We start from the raw sequence: 25,127 nt of genomic DNA on the forward strand, positions 1-25,127 counted from the left end.
GCTATTTTTGTCATACTTTTTAATGTTAAAATCAGATTTGTAAAAATTGATTAACATCAGAGTAATAATATTTGGTAAAAATATAGAAATCGATTCGCTAGGGTGAAAATAGGTAAAATAAATGAAGATCGCTTGTACAGAATCCCATTGGAATGAAAAAGTTTGGTAAATTGTGCGATGTAAAACACAATTTCGACGAATAATCGTTTTTATTCCGATCAATAATGCGAAATAGAATGTAATCTACATTGAAAAATCGTTTGTATTAATTACGTTTTATCCTCTTAAACAAATATAAGGATAGCAGAGATCTCTCAAAAAAATAAATATTTTAGTCTGACAGTTATCCATGTACATACGTATCTCGGATTGTGCATCTCACGTGGATTGTCTTGAAACACGTAATGATAGAAAGTAAGTCGTTTTTCGAAACGAAGGCTCTCGTTTTAAGCAGCCACTGTGTTACGAAAAATTCATTAATAAAAATATTAACATATATACATGTTAGTCTTATTTATTACACTTATCATACTTTATGTAATGCACGTGCTTCATATTTCAAACGTCAAATTTTTACATTTTCTTCGTTTGCGTAAAAGTTATTCATGAATTGCAATAATCCGCTAATCGATCTAAAATAAGAAATTCGTTACCTTGAATGTAATGCAATAAATTGTGTGTTACTAATGATTTTATTACAAACTTCTTTTTAAATTTAGATATCAGTATGACTAAAGGAGAGAAAGAATCAAAGATAACAGTGCAGCCCAACGCAAACAAAGGCATTAATACAATAATGCAGAATAGAAGCTTGGTAAGATATTAATAATATTTTGAGAAGTTTCGGTGGTACCGGGCAATTGATCGCAATAATTAAAATTACGATATAAACTATGCATTTACAGAATTTGAGAAGGAAAGAAGAATGTGGTTTATTACAGCATCGTATGAAGACAAATTTGAAACAAAACAGAAAACAGAAAAATGTAATAAGATTTCAAAAGACTTCTAAAAAAGTAACCATTTCGAACAAACTTTTAAAAAATAATGAAGAAATGTGTAAGCATCAAATTCCAAAGTTGAATCAGATTTTACAGAAATCTTTAAAGTGTTCAACACTTACGCAAGATGAATTAAAAATGTTATTCGTGAAATATAAATTAGATGGCCATTATAGAACTAATAAGAATTTACCGCCATTTACAAGCCTATTAAATAGTTCGAACAATATTGTTGGTAAAAATAATTTTTATGATGAAACGCAGCATACACCTATTCCTGACATTCAAAGAAAAGACTGTACGACTAACAAAGATGCACATACAAATTTGTACTATAATCCTGGCAACGAAAGTCAACATACCGAGGCTAATTTAAACACATATAGAAATACACAGCAGACTTTGAAGTACGAGGCATGGAAGCCTAAAACAATTTTTTGGGAAAGTAACGTGGACAATAGAAATGGTAATAAATACCTTTACGAAGAAGAGAATCATGTAGTCGATCGGAATTGTAATCATATGTTAACAAACTATAATATACAAACATGCAGTAACAAAAGTGTGTTCACTGATGTACAGAACTTTGATCAATCCGAGTTGAAGTTAAACGTTAATGAAATCTCTGACATGCAAGAAGAATATTTCTCATGCGATTTAATGAATCCACAAAACATTTTTTTGGAGGAACATCAGAGTTTAAGATACACAAATAAAAATTTGCTTTTCAATGTATCCGATCCAAGTGTACAATATGGAAATTTCAAAAGTAGCAGTGAAAATCCACAGCAAAATGATGCACATTGTGCTGCACAATACAATGACTTATCATTGAATTCAAATTTTAGTAATGATTTTCATTTTAAACAGGGAGATACTAATACATTGTCGAAAAACCAAAGCAACAACTTCAAATCGTGGAAAAGTGAACATTCGATTTGTACTCCACAAACCAATAACATGAAATTCTACTACAATATGAATAATCATTCAGAAGAACAAAGTATTTTTGATTCAAACGTTCATAAAAATGTGTACCCTATAGTTGATAACAAAAATTTGGCATACGTTACTAACAATGGTAGTATTAATGTTCAACAAGATTCCAATACTTATACCTCAAATTCAATTGTTATGTCAGATAATTTCCTTCCAGAGGCAAATACAGTTCTATCACCTTATACTGTTACCGGTTAATATATATAAGGTACTATACAAAACTTGTAGTTTATTACGATCATTCATGTTTTTAAAATTTTGTGAGGATATAATACCGAATAACTTGGAATAAAATTATCGTATGCATTATATATTACATATTATATAAACTATTTACTATACATTAATATACAGTTTTACGTTAAAGATGCGGCACAAAGGACACAAGTATATACACAAGCATTATGTTTACTTTGGGTGAACTTTAAAAATATTTTAAATATGTACTGTATAAAAGCTTTAATAGAAAACGGAAGTAACACATCGTCTTAGAAATTGCTGCATATAGTTACTATTGTCTATCTGTTTAACAACACGTCAGTTTATGTTTTTATGAAAAATTATGTAAGGATATAATATATGATAGGTAAAAAGTGTAACTAAATCTAATTACGTAAACTAGTTTGGTACAAGCAGTATATATTATATTTAAGACAATGTTTACTTACAAGCAGTATATATTATATTTACGAATTTTAATTACAGTTTAAATAACTTACAAAAAGTCGATTATTAGATGCTTATAACAAATAAACTACATATTTTATTTCAATAGACTACAAGTGTACTTTTAAGTCTTTTATACATACTTGAATCAAAAGGCATGGTCCCTGTAAACTTTTTACCTATGTATCACCTTCCATAATACTTTCTTTTATATATAAACATATCATGGTATTGTCGTTTTCGTAAAATAATAATTGCACTTTTTATATGAAATGCATCGAGTACAAAACATACAGTGAAATATACAAAAGTGTCTGTAATTTCATTTCAATTAATTAAAAGACATAAATATCACAACATTATCAATGTATCTTATGTAGAAGAGGTAGTATAAATTATGAAATATATAATAAAAATGTCATTACAATCCTTTATAGCATTCCATTTGATTTTTTCATTTTACTATTACAAGAATTATACCGATGAAAATTTTGTAATTAATTATAAAACATATATAGATCCAATTTTCTAATCAGTGAAAATTCGATATCAATTGGAGAGATTATTATTGGCAAAATATTATACACGGTACATGATAAAAAATGAAATAATGGAATATTTGCATTACGTATTGGCAGTATACATGCGTGCGCGTGTGTGTATCTACCAATGTATATAAGCGAGGAAAATATTTTAAGAAAGATATTCTTACAAGTCATAAAGGAGTTATGTTCGTACGGTCCGTCACGTTTTTCCGATAGCCAGAGAAATCCGTTATCAAATCAATTTCGTCTACATCCTCATCGAGAAGTCGACCCTCTACATCGTCTTTAGATCTTCTGAATAGCCTGTAATTGAATTTTTGAATAGAGAAAAAAGTTGTCGGAGAACTACTTGAAGAAGTACTAAAACATGAATGCATAGTTTGAAACGTATATTACCTTATTCAACATTTAAACGAATATGTTATTAATTCATTGTGTTATGCGATTTTATCACATTTTTTCATGTTATATATACATATGTAATATATATACAGAATAATATTAAACAATAAATCTAATGCTGTCGATAAATAACCATCGCAGTATCATCTAACAATAAAAATACCTTTGTACCAGATACTTGTGAGAAGCAGCGTAGGAAGTCAGCATATATTCTTAAATATCATATTAAACACGAATCCAGTAGCCAAGTTAGTCACAGCCTACTTTATACATCGATACTACTTGCTGGAAGCAAATTGAAGCAAACACATTGTCAAAGTAGCATAGAGAAAAAGATACTATAATTACGAGACATTCCTCTGTGAAACGAAAGGTGATGCTTCCTGAAACGTTTCCGGAGCATTATAAACCTTCGAAAAGTTGCAGATCCAAATACACGTGTATTACGGAAAGTAAATGTTGCAAAAGCGTGCAAAAAAATTATACAAACCAAAAACCAACAGATGAGCAAATCTTCAGGATCAGGTCACATATGTAGCAGATAACGCGTCTATTCGAAAAGTATAAGTATTTATTTACAGAATCTCTTTCTACAATGATTGAAATAGATATACGACAGTAATTAACAATAATCAATAATCCTTCTTTAAAATTACATTATCTATTTTACATTTAATATAATATTTACATTTTGTTACGATACGATTAAAAATATTTTTGTAGTATTTGTTCCTGCAAAGTACTTACAGTTCTTAAAATATTATATTATTTTCTAACATTGTTTTTCCTCTGATTCGAATATTCTTGTTTAGTCTTATACTAAACGTTACCAAGTATTTCAAGTTACGATCAATTTTAATGCGTTAAAAAAATAATATTCGATAACGTTAAAATTGAAGTAAATGTCATATATAATATAATTAAACGATTATTGTTTTTATATGTACAAATTAATTTTGTTTAAATGAAATATAAATTTACAATCTACTTAATTCGCACGCACGACGAACTAAATTTTCATACAACGTAGAAATCGTGCTACTTAAACTGTTAACCACATTACAACCGAGTTAGTAGTTTTATGTACAATTTTCAATTAGTTAAATTAACAACTTGTCCGTGTTAGTATAATATGGTATTATTAATAAGGTAAATAATAAACAACAAGCGTGGAAGATGAAAGAAAGTTAACATTTGGATATCAATGCGTTATAATTAAGGAGATAACAACGCTTTTTGATGTTAGAATAATTGAATTGTAACTCCGTCAAGCAGTAGGATTATTACAGTTCCGGACATATTTTGAAAGCATAGTAGTCGTTTGAGCATACCTGGACAGCGTCGAGGCAGATCTGTGCATAATCGGCATTACCGAATCATCCAAACCACGATGAATGGAAATCGTATCTAAATCAATCATTCTTGCCGTGGAATGAGCGCGCATCGCTGTTAAATACTCCGGAGTCTCTAAAGTAGCCTTTGTTGGTTTACGGTATCTGTAAAGATACCAAAACGTCCCTTAACTTATTTCCTTTTCGACTGTATTAGCAGATACACCAGAATTGCCCCCCACCCCCCCCCCCCCCCCCACCCACCCCCACCCCCGTCATCTGCCTTTTCGATACTCACAATTTTAATAGTAAAGAACTTCCAACTACGGAGACCGAACTTAGAGCCATTGCCGCTGAGGACATCCAAGGTTGTAAAAAGAATCCAAAAGAACTGAATATTCCAGCGGCAATGGGAATACCCAGTAGATTGTAAACGCTGGCGAACAAAAAATTCAGTCTTATTCGACGAACTGTTTTCCTAGATAAATCCAGACACGCGATAACATCTAAAAGGTCGTTCTGAAAGAATCAGCATTTAGGAATTAGATTTATTATCCGATGCAATGGACGTCGAGTCTGTAAATTAAAACTTAAACGTATCACGAAGAGGGACCGATTGTCCCTCGAGAATACAGATTATTTAAAAGGGAAAGATATTTGTCTCAAATTACCCGCATGAGGACTACATCGGCAGCTTCGACGGCTACATCCGTACCGGAAGAGATCGCAATACCAACGTCCGATTGAGCAAGGGCAGGACTGTCGTTGACACCGTCTCCTACCATTGCGACTCTTAAGTCTTGGTCTTGCAAACGTTGAATTTTTGCAACTTTGTGCGAAGGTAACACTTCTGCGAATACTCTGGTAATACCAACCTATACGATTCGTAAACAGTTTCTAATCGTATCTTGGGAAGAGGTATCTACAATTTCCTGCCAAAGATTTTAAACTGAAAATATTATAGTATTCGTTTACCTGTCTGGCAATCGAAGCAGCGGTCTTCCTATTGTCTCCTGTCAAAAGTATCACTTCCAAGCCCATTTTCTTTAAAGTATAAATCGCCAGATGAGCTTCCGGCTTGACGGTATCGGCTACACTGATCATAGCCACCAAGACATTATTTATCGCTGCCAAGACTGCGGTATGACCTAAATCTTCCTCGCCGATCATTCTCGTCTCTACCTCTTGCGATATATTTACAGCATTTCTTCGCATCCATTCCCTGTTACCGATGCATATTTCGTATACATCGTCGGAACTAGTTTCGTCGCCGTGGGAATCAGGACTCAGCAATAATTCTAAATTCAGATTCTGTCTTTCTTGACTCGCGCTCGCGATCGACACGACGTCGATTGGCACATCGTTCAAAGTATACCTTCCGGAAGACAATCTTTTCGCCTGATTGACGTAATTGTTGATCTTTTCGGATTTCAAAGCATCGGCCAACGTGATCGAAATGTGCGACACTTTGCACTTGAGACCGCAACCAGCGACCGCCTGAAAGTTCGAACACTTCCCGGTTGCTTCGGAGCCGATTGTTTCTTTAACGTAGCGAACAATTGCTTGAACAAAAACGGCAAGTTATCAAAAACTGTGCGAAACGAACCGATAACGAGATAAACGCGTACATATTTCGATACTCACCGGACGCAATGGGATGCTCGCTATTCGTTTCGGCAGTACAAACGATAACTAAGAATTTTGCCAAAGAGCAGAATTTTTCATCTACAAACATACTTATTTTCGTTACCATTGGCACACCGTGCGTTATCGTTCCCGTCTTGTCGAATACAATACACTTAACTTTGTGCGCATTCTCCAGAGGTTCAGCACCCTTGATCAAAATACCGTTTAGCGCGCCAACCCCGGTGCCAACCATAACAGCGGTCGGCGTAGCTAATCCTAACGCGCATGGACAGGCTATCGCTAATACGGAAAGAGCGCTTCGAAAAGCGTACTGGAATATGATCTCTTCCCTGTTCATGGCATGTTTATTGATCTGATCGTTATGCGAAATTGGCAATTGATCTATATTTAAATACCCGACTATTATCCAAACGATTAAAGTCACTATAGAAACGGCTATAACGAAGGGAATGAAATAACCCGCTATCTTATCAGCTAAATGCTGAATAGGCGCTTTATTCGTTTGTGCCTCTTCTACTAATCGAACAATTTGTGCCAGCGTCGTGTGCTCTCCCGTATGCGTCGCGGTAATCAATAACGGGCCATTTTGATTTATCGAGCCGCCGATCACGACCGAACCCTTCTTCTTCGGCACGGGCATACTTTCTCCGGTAATCAGGCTCTCGTCGCACGTGGAATGACCCGAGAGAACTCTACCGTCGACGGGAACTTTGGTACCTTGCACTACTTTTAATACGTCTCCTCGTTGCACCAGATCTATGCTGATCAAACGTTCGGACAATATTTCATTGTTCGGACCCAAGACGACTAGAACCGCATCCGTTGCCTTTAGCGACAATAACTTTGACAATGCTTCCGAAGTTTTGCCCTGAAACGATCAATTAGTTCGATTCATTGTCGCAACAGCGTCGAAAACGGTGCCATCGTCGATGCGACGGCATCTTAAATAAATGTTCGAACCTTCGCGACGTGTTCCAACCACCTTCCTAAACTGATGAAGACGAGTAACATCGGAGGAGTATCGAAAAATGTCTGAGGACTAACGGGCTCTTGAATTATCATGGCCGCTGTAAGTACGGCAACCGAGTACAAATAAGATATCGTGGTGGTCATAGAGATCAAGACATCCATATTGGCTGTACCGTGTTTCAAAGCTTTGTAAGCTTGAACGTAAAAATGCCAACCACCGAAAAACTGTAAAAATATCGTAGCAAGTGAGAAACGATATCCGATTATTTTCAACGGAACGATGTTTACAATTACCTGCACAGGCGTAGAAAATATAAAAAGAATCAAGTTCTCCCAAGAAAGTCCAGGTATCACGCAACACATATCCTTGTGCGACTTTTCACCGACAGACATAACGACCATGAAATACGTCATGGCTAACATACACGGTATGCCGAAAATTAGAGACACTAAAAACGCTGCTCGCCATTTGTTAATTTCTTCTCTATGAAAAGAAAAGGTGGGCTTTTCACGCATTTAAGTGTTCGATGATTTATGGACGAGAGCGACCATAGGATTTCCCTACTTATCAATAGTATTTAATAACGCGTTCACTTCGAACAAAGTATTACGTTTACCTCTGATCCAAATAGTCCCTGTTCTCTTTATCCCTGTTGCTAAACAAGGTCGCCGTAAAACCTAACTTGTTGATGCATTCGACGATGTCTCTGACACCGATTTTCTCCACTTCGTATTTGAATTTACCACGCTGAGTCGCCAGGGCAACAACCGCCGAACGAACACCCGGCAGCTTCTTTACCGTCGATTCTATCTTATTTACGCAGGACGCGCACGTCATGCCTGCGATCTAACACCGTGGAATTACAAACCCCGTAAGAAGATTCGATAATAATTTCATCGAAGAAAATCTGTTCCCGGAAAATGCCTACTTTCAATTCGATCTCTCCCTCGCCGGTCCCCGGTTCCTCGATCAACGTGGTAGGAAAACCCAACTCGGATATACTCGAGGCAATGTCGGCCGCTCTTATTTTCTCCGGGTCGAACGTCACTTCCGCTTTGGCAGCCATCAATGCCACCAAGATGTTGTTCACACCGTACAACTTTTTGCAGTGTTTCTCGATGGCAGCGACGCAGGAAGCGCAGGTCATTCCCTTCGTAAAAAGAAATCAACGTACAGATGCGTTTCAAAACGGAAACGAGATCTATGGATGCAGGCATCTACGTAGAATGCAGCGTGTCGAAAGTTTGCGGATCGATGGGACTCGATCGGAAAGGAAAGGAAAAGGGTGTTAACGAAGGAAGGTCCGGACGGGCCGAGGAATACTCGGGTTTCCGAATTCAGCTCATTACCTACACCTCTCTGGAACAGATTCGATACTTACCGTTATGTGAAGAAAACATTTCGCTAATTGATTCTCGGCAGGTTTCACGTCACCGCCACCGTTCAGCTGCAACGGAACCTCTCTGTGCGTCGCGTTATTGTTCCCGAATACCGTCGTGTCCACCGTCGTACCGAGAGCTTGGCCGTCCACTTCCTCAACGAAAGCGTCAAAGCCCATTTCTTCGACGAACCGCGCTATTCGTTCAGCCGTTATATCGTTACGATTGTAAGAAACTGTAGCTTCCTTCTTCTCCAAGCTGACACTCGCTTCCCGTATTCCCGACTTCTCCGACAAAACGCCTACGTGGTAAAAAGAAACAAACGAAGAGATGAACGGGCCGAAGAAATTATTCGGTAAAAATTTAAGAGCAATTCGAATACACTCGCACGAATATTATAGCTACTATTATATTCGTGGAGAGCAACCGTTCGAATAAATTCAAAATTCCACCGGTTCTGTTAACTATCGTTTCGAAGGATTAATTTTCACCTGTAATGGTTTTCACGCAAGACATGCAAGTCATTCCATCGATGCGTATGCTGCAAGTGCTAATGTTGGATTCTAACGGAGGACTATTCTGTTTGCTTTCGGCGCAGCTACTCTCATCCCCGCGCAAGGAAGCCACGAACCCCATATCCTCTATAGCTTCGACCAATTCGCTAGCCGTGATTTCGTTAACTTTGTACTCGATGTAACCGACCTTTTCCTCCAGCACCACCTTGACGTCTACGACTCCCGCTCGACTGCTTACCGTTCCCTCGATGTTCTTCACGCAGCTCTGGCATCTCATGCCATTGATATCGATCATCACCGTCGAGACGATGTTCGAGGAATCTTTGACTCCCTGCGGGAGCCGAGGAACGCGGACCAAACGCGTCGTGCCTTCGTAATCGTCCTCGTCATCGCCGTCCCTAAAAAAATTCACATCGATCCACTTGTTACACGCGTACCACGAATTTAATCGAGCGGGTCTACGATTCGAGTAGAGATACACGACGAGCGTCCACGCCCGCGCGTCTGTAGCATTTTCCAGCTCGGGTAGACGAAGCTGCGGTCGAACGAACAAAAATACTATAATAAATTAATTACAGTTTACTTTCTCCACTTTTTATTTCTTCTTTCTTTTCTCCGACTCACGGATACGTCTACCCCAATGTTATTTCCCGATATTTCCACGATATCTCCCCTTAACGTTTCCATATTTTGGCCAACGCTCGATTCTGAAAACCGGCTTCGGAAGAAGGAAGAATTCAACGCCCAGTAGCCGAGAAACGTTATCGCGGACGAAAATGTGAAAACGAGACAGATCGCGATCGATATTTACAACTATTTATGCGTACGTGTGTACATTGTGTAATTGTGTATACAGAGACGAAAAATGTCAACGATTAACGCAGCTTTAAGAAACGAAAAGACGGTTCTCGCGTCATCCAGTGCCGAAGCGTTCATTGAAATCGATCGCATCGTGTCGCTAAAACTCCGTATCCAAGTATTATCGTGCCGTAGATACAGTAATGGTAACCAGCGCGAATCGCCTATCGGTAATTTTGCGCAGAGAAAGAAAAACAATTGCTCGCGTTATCGTTCAACGTTTGACTTCGACGCAACGTTATCGTACGAATACTAATGCGTAATCGCGGAAACGCGTTCGTTTCCTTCCACGTTACGTCGATCGTTCCTCGAGCTAAACGCTAAATGGAACAATTTTTCGTTTTCATCGAAAACAGACGTCCACGAATCGTACAATATTCGTTTCTTGCGAACGAATCTCTCGATTCGAACCGACGTTACTCTCCGTTTTGCGACATTAATTAGAAATATTTTCCATTTTATCTTACTTATGTAACTACGTACAATCGCTGGCGCTTTAATAACAGCGGTTCGCGGTTTTCGTATCGACTCGAGTATATTCGACGAGTGCAATTGTGCCGTTGAAAAATTACTTTGCGATACTTTATCGCGGGTGACGGCCGATGCTCCTTTATCGTCACCACCTGAAGAGAAACCAATGTCGCTGACGAAGTCGCGAACGCGTATCGAAAAAATAAAAGAACCACTCACTACTCATCCTCAAGTTCGAAGTAAATATAAGAAGACGACTACTCGAAGAGATCGTCGATCGTTATCGTCCGTCTCGAGAGATAAGCGACATCGAACTTTTTCAACCGTGAAGATTAAATAATTAATTAGCTTTCAAAGTACGCGTGTATTTGTTTCGCGTAGGACAGGGGACTGAAAAGAAGACGACACAGTTACGATGCTTACGACGATTACGTCTTAGTTAAGTATATCTACGTACGTACGTAAATAAGTATATATATATATATATATATATATATATATATATATATGTACAGTTATGTATAAACGATCGGCGGAGGATGCTCGAAGCTTACCAGAAAATATTCACTGCCCCGGAAGTTTTTTCAATCAGAAGGTGCCTATCCTCGTCCATCGTTCTAGCGAACTACGAGAAACAACGTCCTTTAAAACGAACGAGACAACGATAAGCACTGCGACGATAGAAATAGACGACGGACGATTGTATTTCAGCGACGAAGAGGACCAGCGAAGAAGACGACGACAAAAGACCGTTCGATTCCGGTTAACGTGTATTTTATAAAAGGGATATTACGTTCGATGTTATTTACGACGTCAAACACGTTGATTCGTGCGGGTTTCGCCGTGGTCTCGTGCGATAAAGTTTACGGGCGATCCGCAACGATCGTGGTACGCCGAACATCGACGAGGTTTATCAGCGAACAAGGATACAAGAATACAAGAATACAAGGATACGAATCTTCGAGACGCGTAATTCCTCGTCAAGCTCCAGTTTCTCGAATAGGCGATCGATAGAGACGATTCGCGTCCAAGTCGAAATCGCGTTTCTCGTATGCTCGACTCGATTCGATACCACCGCGAACGACCGATAACTCCTGTAATCGTATATCGGGTCTGTGCACTCGCTCGTTCGTGTCTTTTTGCTCACGGCACACTCGTTTTGCTGCTTACTCTCCTAGAAGCGTTGACCAATACCGATTACAAATATGCACGCGAAGTTTTCGTCGCGCGCGAAACTCGATCTCTTCTAGATCCGAGCGCCGAACGCTCGAAAATTTTATGCTCGGCTCGCTCGTTTGCTTGCTTGCTTGCTTTCTACTCGAAGCAATACGTATCAACCTTTCTACCGTTGCAAGTCACTACCGAACACAATATTCTCGACAATTATATTTTCAACTTATCCATATCTTTTGACAAATCTAACAAATTCTCCGTAGCACGTTACGTACGCGCGGAGGCTTTCAAGCTTTACTCGTTTGGTAAAAGTTTGCCAAGATTTGCAAGTTTTTTCCGGGAAAAGTTGAAAAGACCGAGTTTAAAATCCCTGCTACCCAATGTTCGAGTTCCAACATAAGATACGTACAGTTTAACGAGCAAACGTAAGTTATATTTAAGACGAATATCGTAACAATATGGTACAGAGATAAGAGTTAAAGTCGTAACTCGGGTATTTCTCTCGGTCTATTACGATTCGGTTTAAAACTGATCCAAGTGGTAAATAAATCGTAATTCTTAATCGTAATAAGATGCAGTTGTAACTCTCCGTCAGGTTTTACGTTACGCGTAGCACGTGTAACTATTTGAGCGGCTATTTTGAAATTTGTAGCCATCAATGGGGTACAGAATTACAGAAATTTTGTTGTTCTATAAAAAATTCTATTAAAAATTCTTTCAACAGGCTACGAGGGTGGAAAACGTAAAATTAGAATCGCAACGACAAATTATATTTCGAATAATTCGTTTGTATTAAAATTTTTAACTTTTAAACGTACACAACGAATAAGATTTCGTTAGATTTTTAGAGAAATCTCCTTCCGAAAGAACCCTTTTCGTACGAAATTTGATCGTTCTATAAATGCTCTATCTTTTTATTTTTACAAGTAACAAATATATCCAAACAATTACAAGAATGGATAAAAGTTGGAGCTACGAATTATCGGGAGAAACAACGGTGGCTCTTGACGACGGGCTGCTTGTCACGAAAGAGTTTAGTTTTCCAAGCATCCGATGCCGAAGAACATACAAAATCACTGTACTTTCCTATTCGTTTCGGCAACACGAGAGAAAGTGTGCGTTTTCCGTTATCTTGAAAATGTTCCCGACACGTGACAGGGATACTCGCTCGGTTCGAATACTCTCGTGCAATACGTACAGAGAGAACGGTCGGAAAGGAAAGGAAAGGAAAGGAAAGGAAAGGAAAGAAAAGGAAAGAAAACTCGTCACGCTCTGTAACCGCAACACTTTCCTCGAACGGATCGGACGTAGTTTTACGCGCATACGTGGATCAATTGGATTTCACTGATACAGCTATCGTCGACTGCCAGTTACTCAAGAGTGACGGTTTTCGCTAAATAAATATTCGTCCGAAACGACCAACTTTCGAATACTTTTCGCTGACTTCTAAATCGCTCGAATGATTTATTTTAACGCGCGACTAAACGCACGCGAGAAAGCGTAAAAGCCGACGATCGTGAGAAAGGTTGGTTTCAAAATTACGTTACTCTGTCCTGCGATTCTATCCCCCGATGTTTGCGTTCGTTGAGAAACAATGAAAGAAGAAAAGGATCCGTACGTGTCGGGTAATCGTCGTCGCGAAGTATGTACACTCGTCGTATTTGTCCAGCTTACGTTCAAGTTAGATCGCACATACGAGAAAATGTACTGACCCGATCAGTAGTTTCGTGCCTTCTTCTGTGGCGTCCTCCTGATCACGTGACAAAGAGGAGGATTCTCCCCGAAATTTGAGCAAACTGCGCCAGTTAGCGAGAGGTACAGCGTACCTTGTAGTCCTAGTTCGATTCATTTCCCTCGATACACCCGTTGGTGCAAACTTTACGGCATTGATATCGTTATCGTGTAACAAGCGACACAGAAATAAAACGAGAACACCTTCGAAGTAAATATGTTGCACAGCAACCGACGAAAATCTCCAAGAATTCGAGATCGTTATCGGAGCGCCCAAAGTAAACGAGAACAATGACTGCTTCGGTTTTGCCGTCTCTTTTATACGGCACGTTCGATAAAAACAAGCTGCAGTGTTTGCCCTTGCTGTTTCTTATTTGCTCAAGCGTTCGAATTTTGCAGGAACAAAGTTCCACGTGCCTCGCAACGGCTCTATTAAGTACAAAGGATGTTCCATCCAACGCGGTACTACCGGAAGCGAAAGTAGTCGCACGATTTTTTCCTACGTTTTAATTTTTTACGTTAGCGACCTTCGTTCTCTTTATTCTCAACGCGTTTCTCGGTTACGTACGTATAACGTGCATCGCGAACAAAGTCTATCGTTATATTTAAATATTCGTATATTCGCGCTCAAGTATATATTATATTATATATACTTTTTGTGTTCGCGCGTTTACGATATTTAATAGGGAATCGTTACTCGTTTCGATTATTTTTTACGACGTATCGTTGTAACATTGGGAAATGGAACCCGCGGAGATTCGTTAGCAGCACCTGATAACACACTGTAATCCATTATCGCGACAAGTATAAAAGTGTAAAAGTGTAAAAGTGTAAAAGTGTAAAAGTGTAAAAGTGTAAAAGTGTAAAAGTGGGTCGTTCTAACGATGTTTTTAAAAAAGCATCCCGTGTCACGGAACCCGTATGTATGTTACGAACATTTCGTCGCTACGAATATCGTTAATAATACAAGGGGAGTAAAACAATGCGAAACCGATTCAAAATTCGTATAATGTATCCTTGTACGATCGCGGATGATTGAAAATGCACTTCGAGCGTGTTCTCCTACGTTGAAACGGTGAACTCTGTTCTAGGAAATATCGCGTCCAATTTCTCGTCGATGTAAATTTTTCTCTATAAAATTCGGGCCAGGAGATACCGTTTTTGCTGAAAATATCAAGGTATGGAAAATTCTGCAAATTTTCGATCACGTTTCTCCGTTCTCGTTTCCTCGTCCTTTCCGATATCTTTATTTCCTACCGTTTACTTTCCGCGTAAGACAATGCCTTCCACGATTTCGCAAATATTACATTACGTGCAACCTGTTGAATCTAACGAACGCTTCGACGAGCGAGCGTTCCGCCACCGTCTCCGCGATCGACCGATGTATCGCGGTAATCGTTTTATCAGTTTTTCAATATTTAACGGTCACAGCGCGCCCTTAACGCCCTACTTCGTTTAAATCCGATAAATCGTTAATCGTCGTCTTTGCTTCTCTCGGTCTCGACGAGGCACTTCCTTTTTAAAAAAAAAAAGTACGAAGCAATCGTCTGCGACCCGACACGAAGACAAACCGTTACACTTGTTTTTATTTGGCTCGAATCGAACTGTCGTTGCGACGAGTAGAATGTTAAAAAAGTGTCCACGAGTGGAAGAAATAAAGTGAACGAGTTTGAAACGTGTCGCGCGAGAACGAAACACGTTGAACGGTTAGAAGCTATCACAGAAATGCGCGTTTCGATGGGACCAGATATAACCGAGCACGGTTTGGTCGAGTATCACGTGGACGAGAGAGAAAGGCGTGCTCCGGTTCAATCGACAAGATTTTTCTCTCGTGCAATTTTCTCGCTCGTGTGGCTCGCAGCTCCTATGTTATCCGCACCTACGTGAACATTCGAAATTATCGAGTATCGATCTATCGAACGATACTTTACTTTTCAACCTTACGCGAACGAAAAATTGTTCAACTTTTTCAGATGCCCGCACCATTCGCTCGTTTAACGATCAAACGTTCGACTGCATTGGCATTGTCGCTTTCGAGCGGACTGTTACCGCGAAACGGTAAAATCTATCGAAGGAACACGAAAAGAACGAATCGATACTTTTTTCAAATTCAAAGTTTTCAACCGCTATCATCGAGTCGTCACGGCGCTAAAATAATTATTTATCGTTTTCCGTTCAAAGGATTCTCAACCCTACTACCGTTACAAAGAACGCATCTTTTTCAGGAGGACCGAACAAACCTTCGCTCGACAATTATACATTATCTTGCTAAATGAACTTCTCCTAACACGTCCGTCTTGTTAACGAATCTGGTCAACATTTTGGTACATTCGAGTTGAGAATTTAGAATAAAAAGTGTAATTCTTTACTACGATTAACTTACCAAACATTCTGCGTAGAATTCAGCAATTTATATTGCCACGTGTTCAAAAGTTTCTGCATCACGGAGCGAAGTGGTTTTACACTCATACCGTTCGACAACGTTTTCAATGCGATCCACGGGTTACAACTTTTACGTAAATCTATTCGACGTGGTTACACGTTACACGGTTTGCAAGTTTTTGCACCGAGTGTAAAAATTTAAGAAACACTGCGTTAGAACACAATTTCTCAAATTCGCGACAGCAAAGATAGAGTTACACTGGGAGTAAGAGCGAAGGTAGCGCGTTCGCTGTACGGTTCCCTTGACACCAGCGATCAATCGGCGAAGATCAAATTTCGAAAATCGAAACCCCTGTTTGATTAGAAAATAATGCTGCGATGTATCAACGTATTTCTTGAAATACGATCACTCGGTAACGTTCCCCTATTCTCCTTTGTCTTCCTTTGAAGCAACGCCGTACAATTTTCAAAACAGCCACGTAATTCTTCACCTCTCGAATTCAATCGAGTTTTATACGCATTAATCTTGACTAGATTTACCGCTTACAATCGCTTCGCTTCGCTTCGCTACACGCTAAAACTCTTGCATAAATTTGACAACTATAGGCAAACTTTTTACACAAATTGTTCTCCAACTTTCAAGCTCGGATATCGTGCTGTACTAGTTCAGTTCCGAACACGTTCAGAATGACAATGAATTAGCGGTAAACAACAAGTTTAAGGGAAAATTATTCGACCTTCGTCCATTACCACAATTAAAAACTTAAACTTACGCGATAATAATAGCAACGACAATTAGAATACTTCAACCGTCTACTATTAGGTGCATAAACCAACGTATCTATTTAAAGTTGGTCTTAAACAATTTTACTCTACGAGATTTTTTATTTACCGATATTGAATCATCGAATTACATACCAATTAAACATACCCAGAGTATGTTATCGGATAATCGTTACGTATCTTTTGTTGAATCGTTACCACGGTCGTTATTATTTCCCCAAAAATTGTAATATTAATCGATATCGATACATAATGTATACAACGTAACTGTGTAAGTTAATATCGACTTTGAGTCGAAGCGGATGATCGGGTCGACTAGAAACGGTAAAGTAAAATCCATAATCCTGGAAACGTCCGATTCTATGTTTAAAATCGGTCACAAAATTGAAAACAAAATTAATAACGCGCTCGATAGTTTTCGCTTAGGAAGAAATTTTAATCTTGGTACCGATAAAAATAGTATAATCGAATGGCTTACCCATGTTTCGTAAGTATCGGCTCTGATCCTGCTATAGTTACTCGATCGGTCTGCCCTGAAAAATGAATAATCGAACGTAAGTTTTAAATGCTAACCAAGTATCTAATACAATGTTATAATTGAAAGTGCACTTGTCGTAACTTGTTAAACGATAACTAAATAATCCAACCTAAATAAAATATTATTCAAAGAATATTAAAATACCTGCACTTATTTTATCAGCTTGACACGCATCCTCTATAAGTTCTTTTCCATTAACCACCTCCATTTTTTTCTGCAAAGTGATAATGCAAACGGATAATTCTATAATTTGAGTTGTTAACGCAAGGACATTTTACTTAACTGTTTTTTTATAAACATTTAAAAGTTATACCAAAATGTATAAAAAATAAGCACGGTTGGAAGGAAAATGCATTGAATAAAAATGTACAAAGTTAAATAATTCTGATGTTTGCATCCAACCTTGGTTCTATATAATATATTTGAAAAATATAAAAAAGAAAGTTCAGAAATTAATTGACGACTTTGTAAATGTAATGAATTAAAACATAATTTAATATTGTTCATTTGTACTATTGTTCGTTAGTATAGAGAGTGTGTTACGACTGTCAGAAAATGGGAGAATGAAAATACATACCAGCGGACCTTATGGGTCGACAAGTGTTTTCATCAAAATGAAAAATTTAATTTATGTTTCGATCTGTTCACTGTTTCGCGCACACTATGCAACATCAAAAGAGGATGCATCACTTGCAGGACTTTTCCGTTCACTGATCACAATAACAAGTGTCGAGGTTCACATTGCTCCGAATTAGTCACACAACAAATACACGTACAAACATTGCGAACAAAAGTGAACTTTTAAAGCAGAACTTGGGTTAAAGAATCTCCCTGTCTTTTATCTCGAGTGTCTTTGCTGGGGATCGTTAAAAAAGTGATTGTAACAATAACGTTACGTTACACTTTCGATTTGGTAAAATTTGCGCAACTTAGAAAAGGTCTTGAAATCGAATAAAAATAGTTAGATTAGGAAAACAACGAACTGCACGTACGTCAACGAAAGCAACAGAAAGACAATGGATTTCTATTAGCATCTGTGACACTGAATCACTGGTAAATATATACATACTTCACCGAGGTGCTTCATCACTGGAAGAATTTTGAAGGTTTGGTTGGTCTCAGGGATATGTGAAATGAAATCGAAACCTGGGGCCAAAAATTTAAGAGAATTCAAAAATGTCTATATCTCATGATATTCAGTCATAAGATAGAAATATTAAAACTATATTTAAATAATGCAATAAAAGATTAAAACGGGTCTCAAATTTCAATAAATTAAATTTTAATGAAATTCTTTTCATTTCAATCGTACAGTAGAGAAAAATTAAAAATGGAAAGTCTACTGAACTATATGCATAAATATATGTATCTACCACTGCGAAGTCCTTTTAAAACTCCGTGCAGATTGGATGGGCTCTATTACGCTCTCCGCCAATAAACATCAAAATTTAATGTAACAGATACGAACACACGTATTTAATTAAAAAATCATCTGTTCTTAACAGCTGTTACGTTCGCTAATGTAATAACGGCAAATACGATACGATATACATCATTTAACAAATAAAATTAGAGACTCGTATGTTGCAAACAATCGCTTGGTATGTGTTATTTTAATTAAACGTATCATTCGTTGTACTTTATAGATGATCAATTTGATTTCCTATAAACCGGCATGTGTAAACATATTAAGTATACAAGATAACGAGCGAAAGAATTATTAAAATGAACAAAATATATGAGATAAGATCATTTTTAAAACATACTGTGTATTCGCTTCTAACGGATAGTAATATCCTATATTGGATATCCAAAAATAGGTAACTATTAGGTCGTGAAAGTTTTGCAGTGTTGATTGAAAAAAAAAAAACATTACAGGAACGCGCATATATAGATGTGTCGACATTACTTGTTCAACTTTAAGTCATTCCAAAGGCAGAGGCATGAATTTTAATCTTCTCACGTAAGATTTGTATTTATCGAACAAAAATCCTATCACCTATAACATTTCTAGTAAAATATTTATACGTGTTAAACAACTGTTCTATTCTTTCAGAATAAATACACTCTCTGTGTTAAACATGTTGATATTAGTATTTATTTGTAAAGCATTGTGTATGCTTATCGCTTTGTCCATTTTACTAATAACATGGAGAAAGTCGTGTTTGAAAAAACGAACAGAGAGATTAAAAAAAGAAACAGTTGTAGGTATCTTTCACCCTTATTGTAATTCAGGTGGTGGTGGTGAAAGAGTACTTTGGGCTATAATCAGTGCCATACAAACCAGGTATAAAAAGTTTAACGCAGCTCACTGATTATCTAGGTATTATATATATGTATATATATTACAGTCTTTAAAAATTCAAATGTTTGTTTATAGATATTCCAATGTTCACATAGTAGTTTATACTGGAGATCTAGATGCTGATCCAGAACAAATTCTCAATAAAACAGAGAAAGTATTTAATTTTAAAACTCAGCACAGAATTGAGTTTGTATACTTGCACAGACGCAAGTGGGTGGAAGCTACAATGTACCCATATTTTACACTTTTGGGACAAAGCTTAGGATCAGTTTGGTTAGGCATTGAAGCTTTGAACAATTTTGTACCAGGTAACAAACTTTTGTGTAATTTTTATAATTATTTTACACATTAAATACAATCTATATACCTTTGAGTACGTACGAGTAAAATGTTATTTCAGATATTTATATCGATACCATGGGTTATGCCTTTACATATCCATTGTTCAGATATATCGGTGGATGTCGAATAGCAACTTACACTCACTACCCTACAATTTCAACCGATATGCTTAGGCACATTTATAGAAGAGTTGTCTCGCATAACAATAGACCAGTTATAGCTAGAAATCCATTTTTATCGGCAGCTAAAATTGCTTATTATAAATTGTTCGCATTTGTAAGTACTACAAAGTTAAAAAATAATTATAATTCGATATTGTAATTATGATAATTACTTCAGATGTATGGTTGGGTTGGCAGAAGTGCAGAAATTATAATGGTTAACTCTTCATGGACTGAAGAGCACATTAATGCAATTTGGAAATGTCCATTAAAAACTCATAGGATTTACCCACCGTGCGATGTGAAGCACTTAACACAATTACCGCTTCTCAATGACCATGAGAAGTGTGATAACATTCGTATAGTTTCAGTTGCACAATTTAGACCGGAAAAAAATCACCCATTAATGTTGAGAGCAATGTATGAACTTAGGTCGCTTGTTAAAGAAGAAATTTGGAAGAAAGTAAATCTGATACAAATTCGATTTAATACTCTACATAAAAAATATTTATACAGTGTTGCATAATCTTTTCAGATTCGACTAATTCTCATTGGCTCTTGTCGAAATGTGGATGACGAAGCGCGTGTAAAAGACATGCAGGATTTATCGAAGCACTTTGCATTAGACGAGAACGTCGAATTTAAATTAAACATACCATACTCCGAGCTTATTTTAGAACTTCAAAGAGCAACAATAGGATTACATACAATGTGGAACGAACATTTTGGTATCAGCATCGTCGAATGTATGGCAGCAGGATTAATTGTAGTGGCTCATGCTTCCGGTGGTCCAAAGTAAAGTTTTATTAAAATCGCATAGTTGATCAAATAAAAATCGAAGGTTTATAATGTCTTCGTTAATAATTACAGAGCTGATATAATAGAGACGCAACCAGGATCGCAAAATGGATTTTTAGCAGAAGAAGCTGAAGACTATGCATTAATAATGGCACATATTATCAGTATGCACCCAGAAGACGAACAAGCTATTAAAATGGCTGCTAGGTACTATCAATTTGACCTTGAAAATACTGTTACTTTTCAAATGTTTTATAAATATTTGTAACAAAACATACCTCTTTTTAGAGCATCTGTTAGCCGATTTTCGGATGAAGTATTTGAAAGAGAATTCTTACGAACGATAGAACCGTTTTTTAGACAAAAACAAGAATGATTATATTTCTTACGAAAAATTAATTTCAAATTATCAACTTACGAATAAAAATGAATTTCTTAAACTTATTTTCTTTTTTAATTATCGAACCACAAAACATTACAGGTGTAATTCATTTGTTTGAATTTTATGTAACAATAATTAACAAAGGTACAAAAGTTACAAAAATTAAAAAAAATAACTCGATATAACGAAGCAACAAAAAAAAGCATTATGTATCTTTCAATGCAAGAATTTCTTCCTGAAAGTAAATAAAATGAAGCGAATATAGCATACATATCATTGTTCGTATACATAAGCTTTTTCGAACCTATATAGTACTACTAACAATATAAAACATACAATTACTTATTTTTCAATATTGTTTTGATAATTACAACCTTCACACTCTAAAGTATAAGAAACATCATCGTAACAGTTTGAACTTCCCCCCATTGCAAAATGAAAATTATAATCGCTTAACATTCTTTCTATCACTTTTATAGCAGTCTCAGCGTGGCAAGTAAGTTTTTGTCTTCCAAGTGTAATTATAGAAGTACCTCTTGCTAGGGCCATGAATACCATTAACTAGAATACACAAATAGTAAAATATTGATATCCTATAGAATTAAATAATATCAGTGATAATTATTTTATTAATAGGTGTACCTGATCTTGCGCATATTTGTCGACACTGGAATCTGCTAAAATTGTATCTGAAATTTCTTTAGCAGCATGGCCACCTGGTGCTATTTCTTCTCGACGACTCTGACTCAAACCAGAACCACCAAAATAACATCCACTAGTGGTAGTGCACACTATACTAATAAAGTTTACGATTGGTTACTAAAGTTAATATGTAGAATATTCTTTTCTTGCAACACTGAAATATATTACTTGATGCCAGATCCATCGGAAGCAGCTGGACAATTATCTTCTTTGTAGGCTTCCACATTTATAGGTGGGACAGGAATATTATATTGCTTTAAATCTCTTGTTAAAACTGTCCTTGCATGATATGCCATTCTATACGCTACCTGTGAAAAGAAAAATGTACTAATGAGTTGTTTGAAATTTATAGAAAATTATAGAAAAATCAAACACATACTTCAATAGGCACAACACCTGTAACATATGACCATATATTAATCTTAGAAGGAAGTCCAGGATCAAATAAATTAACAGCTCGTAAAACCTGTACAGGTTTTATGTACAAATGTACTTCTCCACCTCCCTTTGGATAATAACCTCTTCATTGATTATTAAAAAATTAGTATTCTTTGAAGGATAGAATCTATAGCTTATGGTAAAGATTACCATAGACAATATTAATTACCAAATATATAGATACCTTGATAAAACTCTGAAATCAAAATCAGCACCAAATTTCTTAAGTAAGGGCCTCAATACCTCTGTGAGATATTCTATCTGTGGCCCCAGAGAAACATTTGTACCACCTTTAAGAATAAGTGTAACAATATTTGTTTGTGAGCAAAAAAGAGCACAGGGCAATGCTATTTGAGCTAACAAAGAAATGCAACCGGCAGTTCCTGTGTCTACAACAAATGTATGTCTTTTGCGTGCCTTTAATCGATTAGGTTTAAATTCTAAACGCATCGATCCTATATGGGCTCCTTGAACTTTTGCATTACACATACTTTGCAACAATTTCACGCCTGTAATAATATTTGATTCAAAATTAATTTAATGACATATATGACTTTATAAAAATGTACCTTTTAAATGTTGTGTAGCAAGTCCAGGTGTATGACGACGCATTCGTATATTGATAATTCTAATTGGGATATTATATAATGCACTTAGACAAACTGCTATCCTTACTACTTGGCCACCCTATACAATAAAATAAACAAAATTTTGTGAATTATGTTAAAAAATTGGAAATACATTGATTTTGTAACCTATAAAAGAAAAACTTGTTTCACAAAACAAACATTTAAAAATACTTACACCTTCGCCCATGTTTCCATTAATTTCTACCAAAGATGACATATCGTTTTGAACGATTGAATTAAGTATACCAGCAGAAACACTTCGTATTCTTTGTAAATACCTTTGACATATGAATGTCGTTTTACCAATTTTTTAACAAAACTGAAAGTTGTTCATTTCAGTTCCTCATTGATATGCGATACATGATGCACACTCGATGAAGAAAAATTGCCGGCATTACCAATGCCGTAATTTTTTTCATACGTGTATGATTAGGAAAGAACTGCCTTTCTAGCAGTAACCATACATTTGTCGTGATCCGGCTAGATTTTTCTTTACTTGGTGTACACACCTAGTACATATTTCAGTTACGTTATTAGACAAGCTATTTTCTCGCACATGCGCATCGAAAATGATATCGGGAGTGTCCTAATTATTTATATTTGTTTGTTTCTCCGTTAAAATATTATGTGAAAGATTTTAAAAAATAAATAAAAAAGCTAAAAAAGGAAAAACCAATATAAACAAGTCCAGTAAATGTTTTAAAGATATAAATGATAGACACAATTGAAACGGCTATGAGAGCTGTCGATTTCGTTCATAAACCATTTAAAAGCCGATTATTAAGAGAGTTACCTGACGTGAAATAAGCTTATTGTTATATAAAATGTAATTATGTTTCGATTAAAAAAAAAATCTTATATTGCAAAGACCGTTTCCAAAAATCCAGATATATCTTATAGAAAGTAAACATCGACTAGCGTACAATACTCACGTTACGTCCGTGCAATACCGCAAGAACCTTAGATGTGGTTAGATTAGAAATGATTTTAAGCAAAACAACTGCTGCTAATTAGTCTCAATACTCAATACACGATCACTCGCTTGGTCCTTCGAACAAAATAAGAATTTCAGATCACGGCTGTTGTTAGTGTCATTGTGTGACCACTCGTTTGGTTTTTCGAACAAAATGAGTATCGTACAACACTAGTAGCGACAGCTATGCCTCCCCGTTCATTAGAAGGCCGGTAGACCACCCCAGACTTTAAACATTGTGGCCAGATTACGCTTAAAAATCGCTTAAAATTCGTTCCACGTTAATGCAGAATTCAGTGTATGCGCAATCTCTTGACTATGTGTCAGCGCGTAATTCGAGCGTATTAATAAATAATCGACAAAATCTTTCTATTCACCGAATAGGACAAAAATCTATTAATATGTATTTATAATCAAATTGTAATTACAATGTTTCATAAAGATTAAGTTACAAAGGTTTCATCAACAATTTACTAATGCGCTTCAATTCCAAGACGAATATAATGGGTGATTTGAGTAATGAGTTAACAATTGGGATTGAACATCATTTGTTCAATAGAATACCCACCCATTGCAAATCTTCAATCCATACGCAGAGTGAACCCAATACTTGTTGAGTGTTTCTTACAAATAGAGTTATATAAGTTAAAGCGATGTTATTCGTAATAATAAAATTTGTTTACAGTAAAAAATTTATTTCGAATTACAAATGATGTTGAAGAAAAAACAAATATATAAACAATGAAATTTGCAATGCACATATTTTTTCATTTTTATTATAAAGAAATTTCCATACTTGAAATAATAGTAATTTTTGTGTGAACGAAACATGAAAAATAACTTGTTCTGGCTTTTAAAATACAATAGATTATGTTTTATTTTAGTACAACAAAGCACTACCATCATTACTGTTATTTTTAAATGCTTTAATTCCTTATATATTCATATATACGGTAATGTGAACATCGAAGGATCGAGAAAAATAAATATTATTTGTCGTAAGTTC

General features: G+C 36.4%; 4 protein-coding genes across 17 annotated transcripts; 2 read left to right on the plus strand and 2 right to left on the minus strand.

Moving 5' to 3' along the window:
* Nucleotides 1-199: 199 nt before the first annotated feature.
* Atp7 (copper-transporting ATPase 1) lies at nucleotides 200-18,473 on the minus strand. 7 transcript variants are annotated; one of them, XR_012991564.1, is made up of 15 exons: nucleotides 13,670-13,821; nucleotides 9,432-9,853; nucleotides 8,943-9,241; nucleotides 8,490-8,711; nucleotides 8,178-8,407; nucleotides 7,855-8,044; nucleotides 7,552-7,785; nucleotides 6,589-7,459; nucleotides 5,920-6,506; nucleotides 5,616-5,819; nucleotides 5,243-5,463; nucleotides 4,945-5,109; nucleotides 3,379-3,514; nucleotides 533-632; nucleotides 200-457 (listed from the first exon to the last, which is right to left on the minus strand). XR_012991564.1 is itself a non-coding variant. In XM_076307887.1 (15 exons), the coding sequence occupies exons 2-15, from the start codon at nucleotides 17,597-17,599 to the stop codon at nucleotides 3,382-3,384; spliced, it is 3,897 nt and encodes a 1,298-aa protein (XP_076164002.1). In that variant the 5' UTR covers nucleotides 17,600-17,605; nucleotides 17,969-18,473; the 3' UTR covers nucleotides 3,216-3,381. The 7 variants fall into 7 exon arrangements, 6 of the variants coding, with proteins under 6 accessions (XP_076164001.1, XP_076164000.1, XP_076164002.1 ...); XM_076307887.1 differs by lacking the exons at nucleotides 200-457; nucleotides 533-632; nucleotides 13,670-13,821 and adding exons at nucleotides 17,332-17,386; nucleotides 17,536-17,605; nucleotides 17,969-18,473 and having other exon boundaries at nucleotides 3,216-3,514; XM_076307886.1 differs by lacking the exon at nucleotides 200-457 and having other exon boundaries at nucleotides 525-632.
* Nucleotides 405-2,865, plus strand: LOC143144954 (uncharacterized). The gene is made up of 8 exons (XM_076307835.1): nucleotides 405-414; nucleotides 509-592; nucleotides 720-814; nucleotides 906-2,193; nucleotides 2,368-2,475; nucleotides 2,587-2,595; nucleotides 2,654-2,673; nucleotides 2,776-2,865. The coding sequence occupies exons 1-8, from the start codon at nucleotides 405-407 to the stop codon at nucleotides 2,863-2,865; spliced, it is 1,704 nt and encodes a 567-aa protein (XP_076163950.1).
* Nucleotides 18,176-21,441, plus strand: Alg11 (ALG11 alpha-1,2-mannosyltransferase). Of its 7 annotated transcripts, none has more exons than XM_076307901.1 (10): nucleotides 18,430-18,444; nucleotides 19,038-19,211; nucleotides 19,270-19,354; nucleotides 19,448-19,678; nucleotides 19,772-20,004; nucleotides 20,097-20,314; nucleotides 20,378-20,662; nucleotides 20,735-20,994; nucleotides 21,070-21,204; nucleotides 21,286-21,441. In XM_076307901.1, the coding sequence occupies exons 3-10, from the start codon at nucleotides 19,335-19,337 to the stop codon at nucleotides 21,371-21,373; spliced, it is 1,470 nt and encodes a 489-aa protein (XP_076164016.1). In that variant the 5' UTR covers nucleotides 18,430-18,444; nucleotides 19,038-19,211; nucleotides 19,270-19,334; the 3' UTR covers nucleotides 21,374-21,441. The 7 variants fall into 7 exon arrangements, with proteins under 7 accessions (XP_076164018.1, XP_076164016.1, XP_076164014.1 ...); XM_076307899.1 differs by lacking the exon at nucleotides 18,430-18,444 and adding an exon at nucleotides 18,787-18,970; XM_076307900.1 differs by lacking the exon at nucleotides 18,430-18,444 and adding an exon at nucleotides 18,800-18,913.
* On the minus strand, nucleotides 20,668-24,343 carry Rtca (RNA 3'-terminal phosphate cyclase). 2 transcript variants are annotated; one of them, XM_076307907.1, is made up of 8 exons: nucleotides 24,081-24,343; nucleotides 23,324-23,657; nucleotides 23,089-23,206; nucleotides 22,704-23,028; nucleotides 22,461-22,602; nucleotides 22,250-22,389; nucleotides 22,022-22,175; nucleotides 20,668-21,940 (listed from the first exon to the last, which is right to left on the minus strand). In XM_076307907.1, exons 2-8 carry the CDS (start codon nucleotides 23,363-23,365, stop codon nucleotides 21,722-21,724), a joined length of 1,140 nt encoding a protein of 379 aa, XP_076164022.1. In that variant the 5' UTR covers nucleotides 23,366-23,657; nucleotides 24,081-24,343; the 3' UTR covers nucleotides 20,668-21,721. The 2 variants fall into 2 exon arrangements, with proteins under 2 accessions (XP_076164022.1, XP_076164023.1); XM_076307908.1 differs by having other exon boundaries at nucleotides 23,324-23,805.
* Nucleotides 24,344-25,127: the final 784 nt, after the last annotated feature.

The sequence above is a fragment of the Ptiloglossa arizonensis genome, chromosome 3, assembly GCF_051014685.1.
Source record: "Ptiloglossa arizonensis isolate GNS036 chromosome 3, iyPtiAriz1_principal, whole genome shotgun sequence".
Lineage (NCBI taxonomy): Eukaryota > Metazoa > Arthropoda > Insecta > Hymenoptera > Colletidae > Ptiloglossa > Ptiloglossa arizonensis.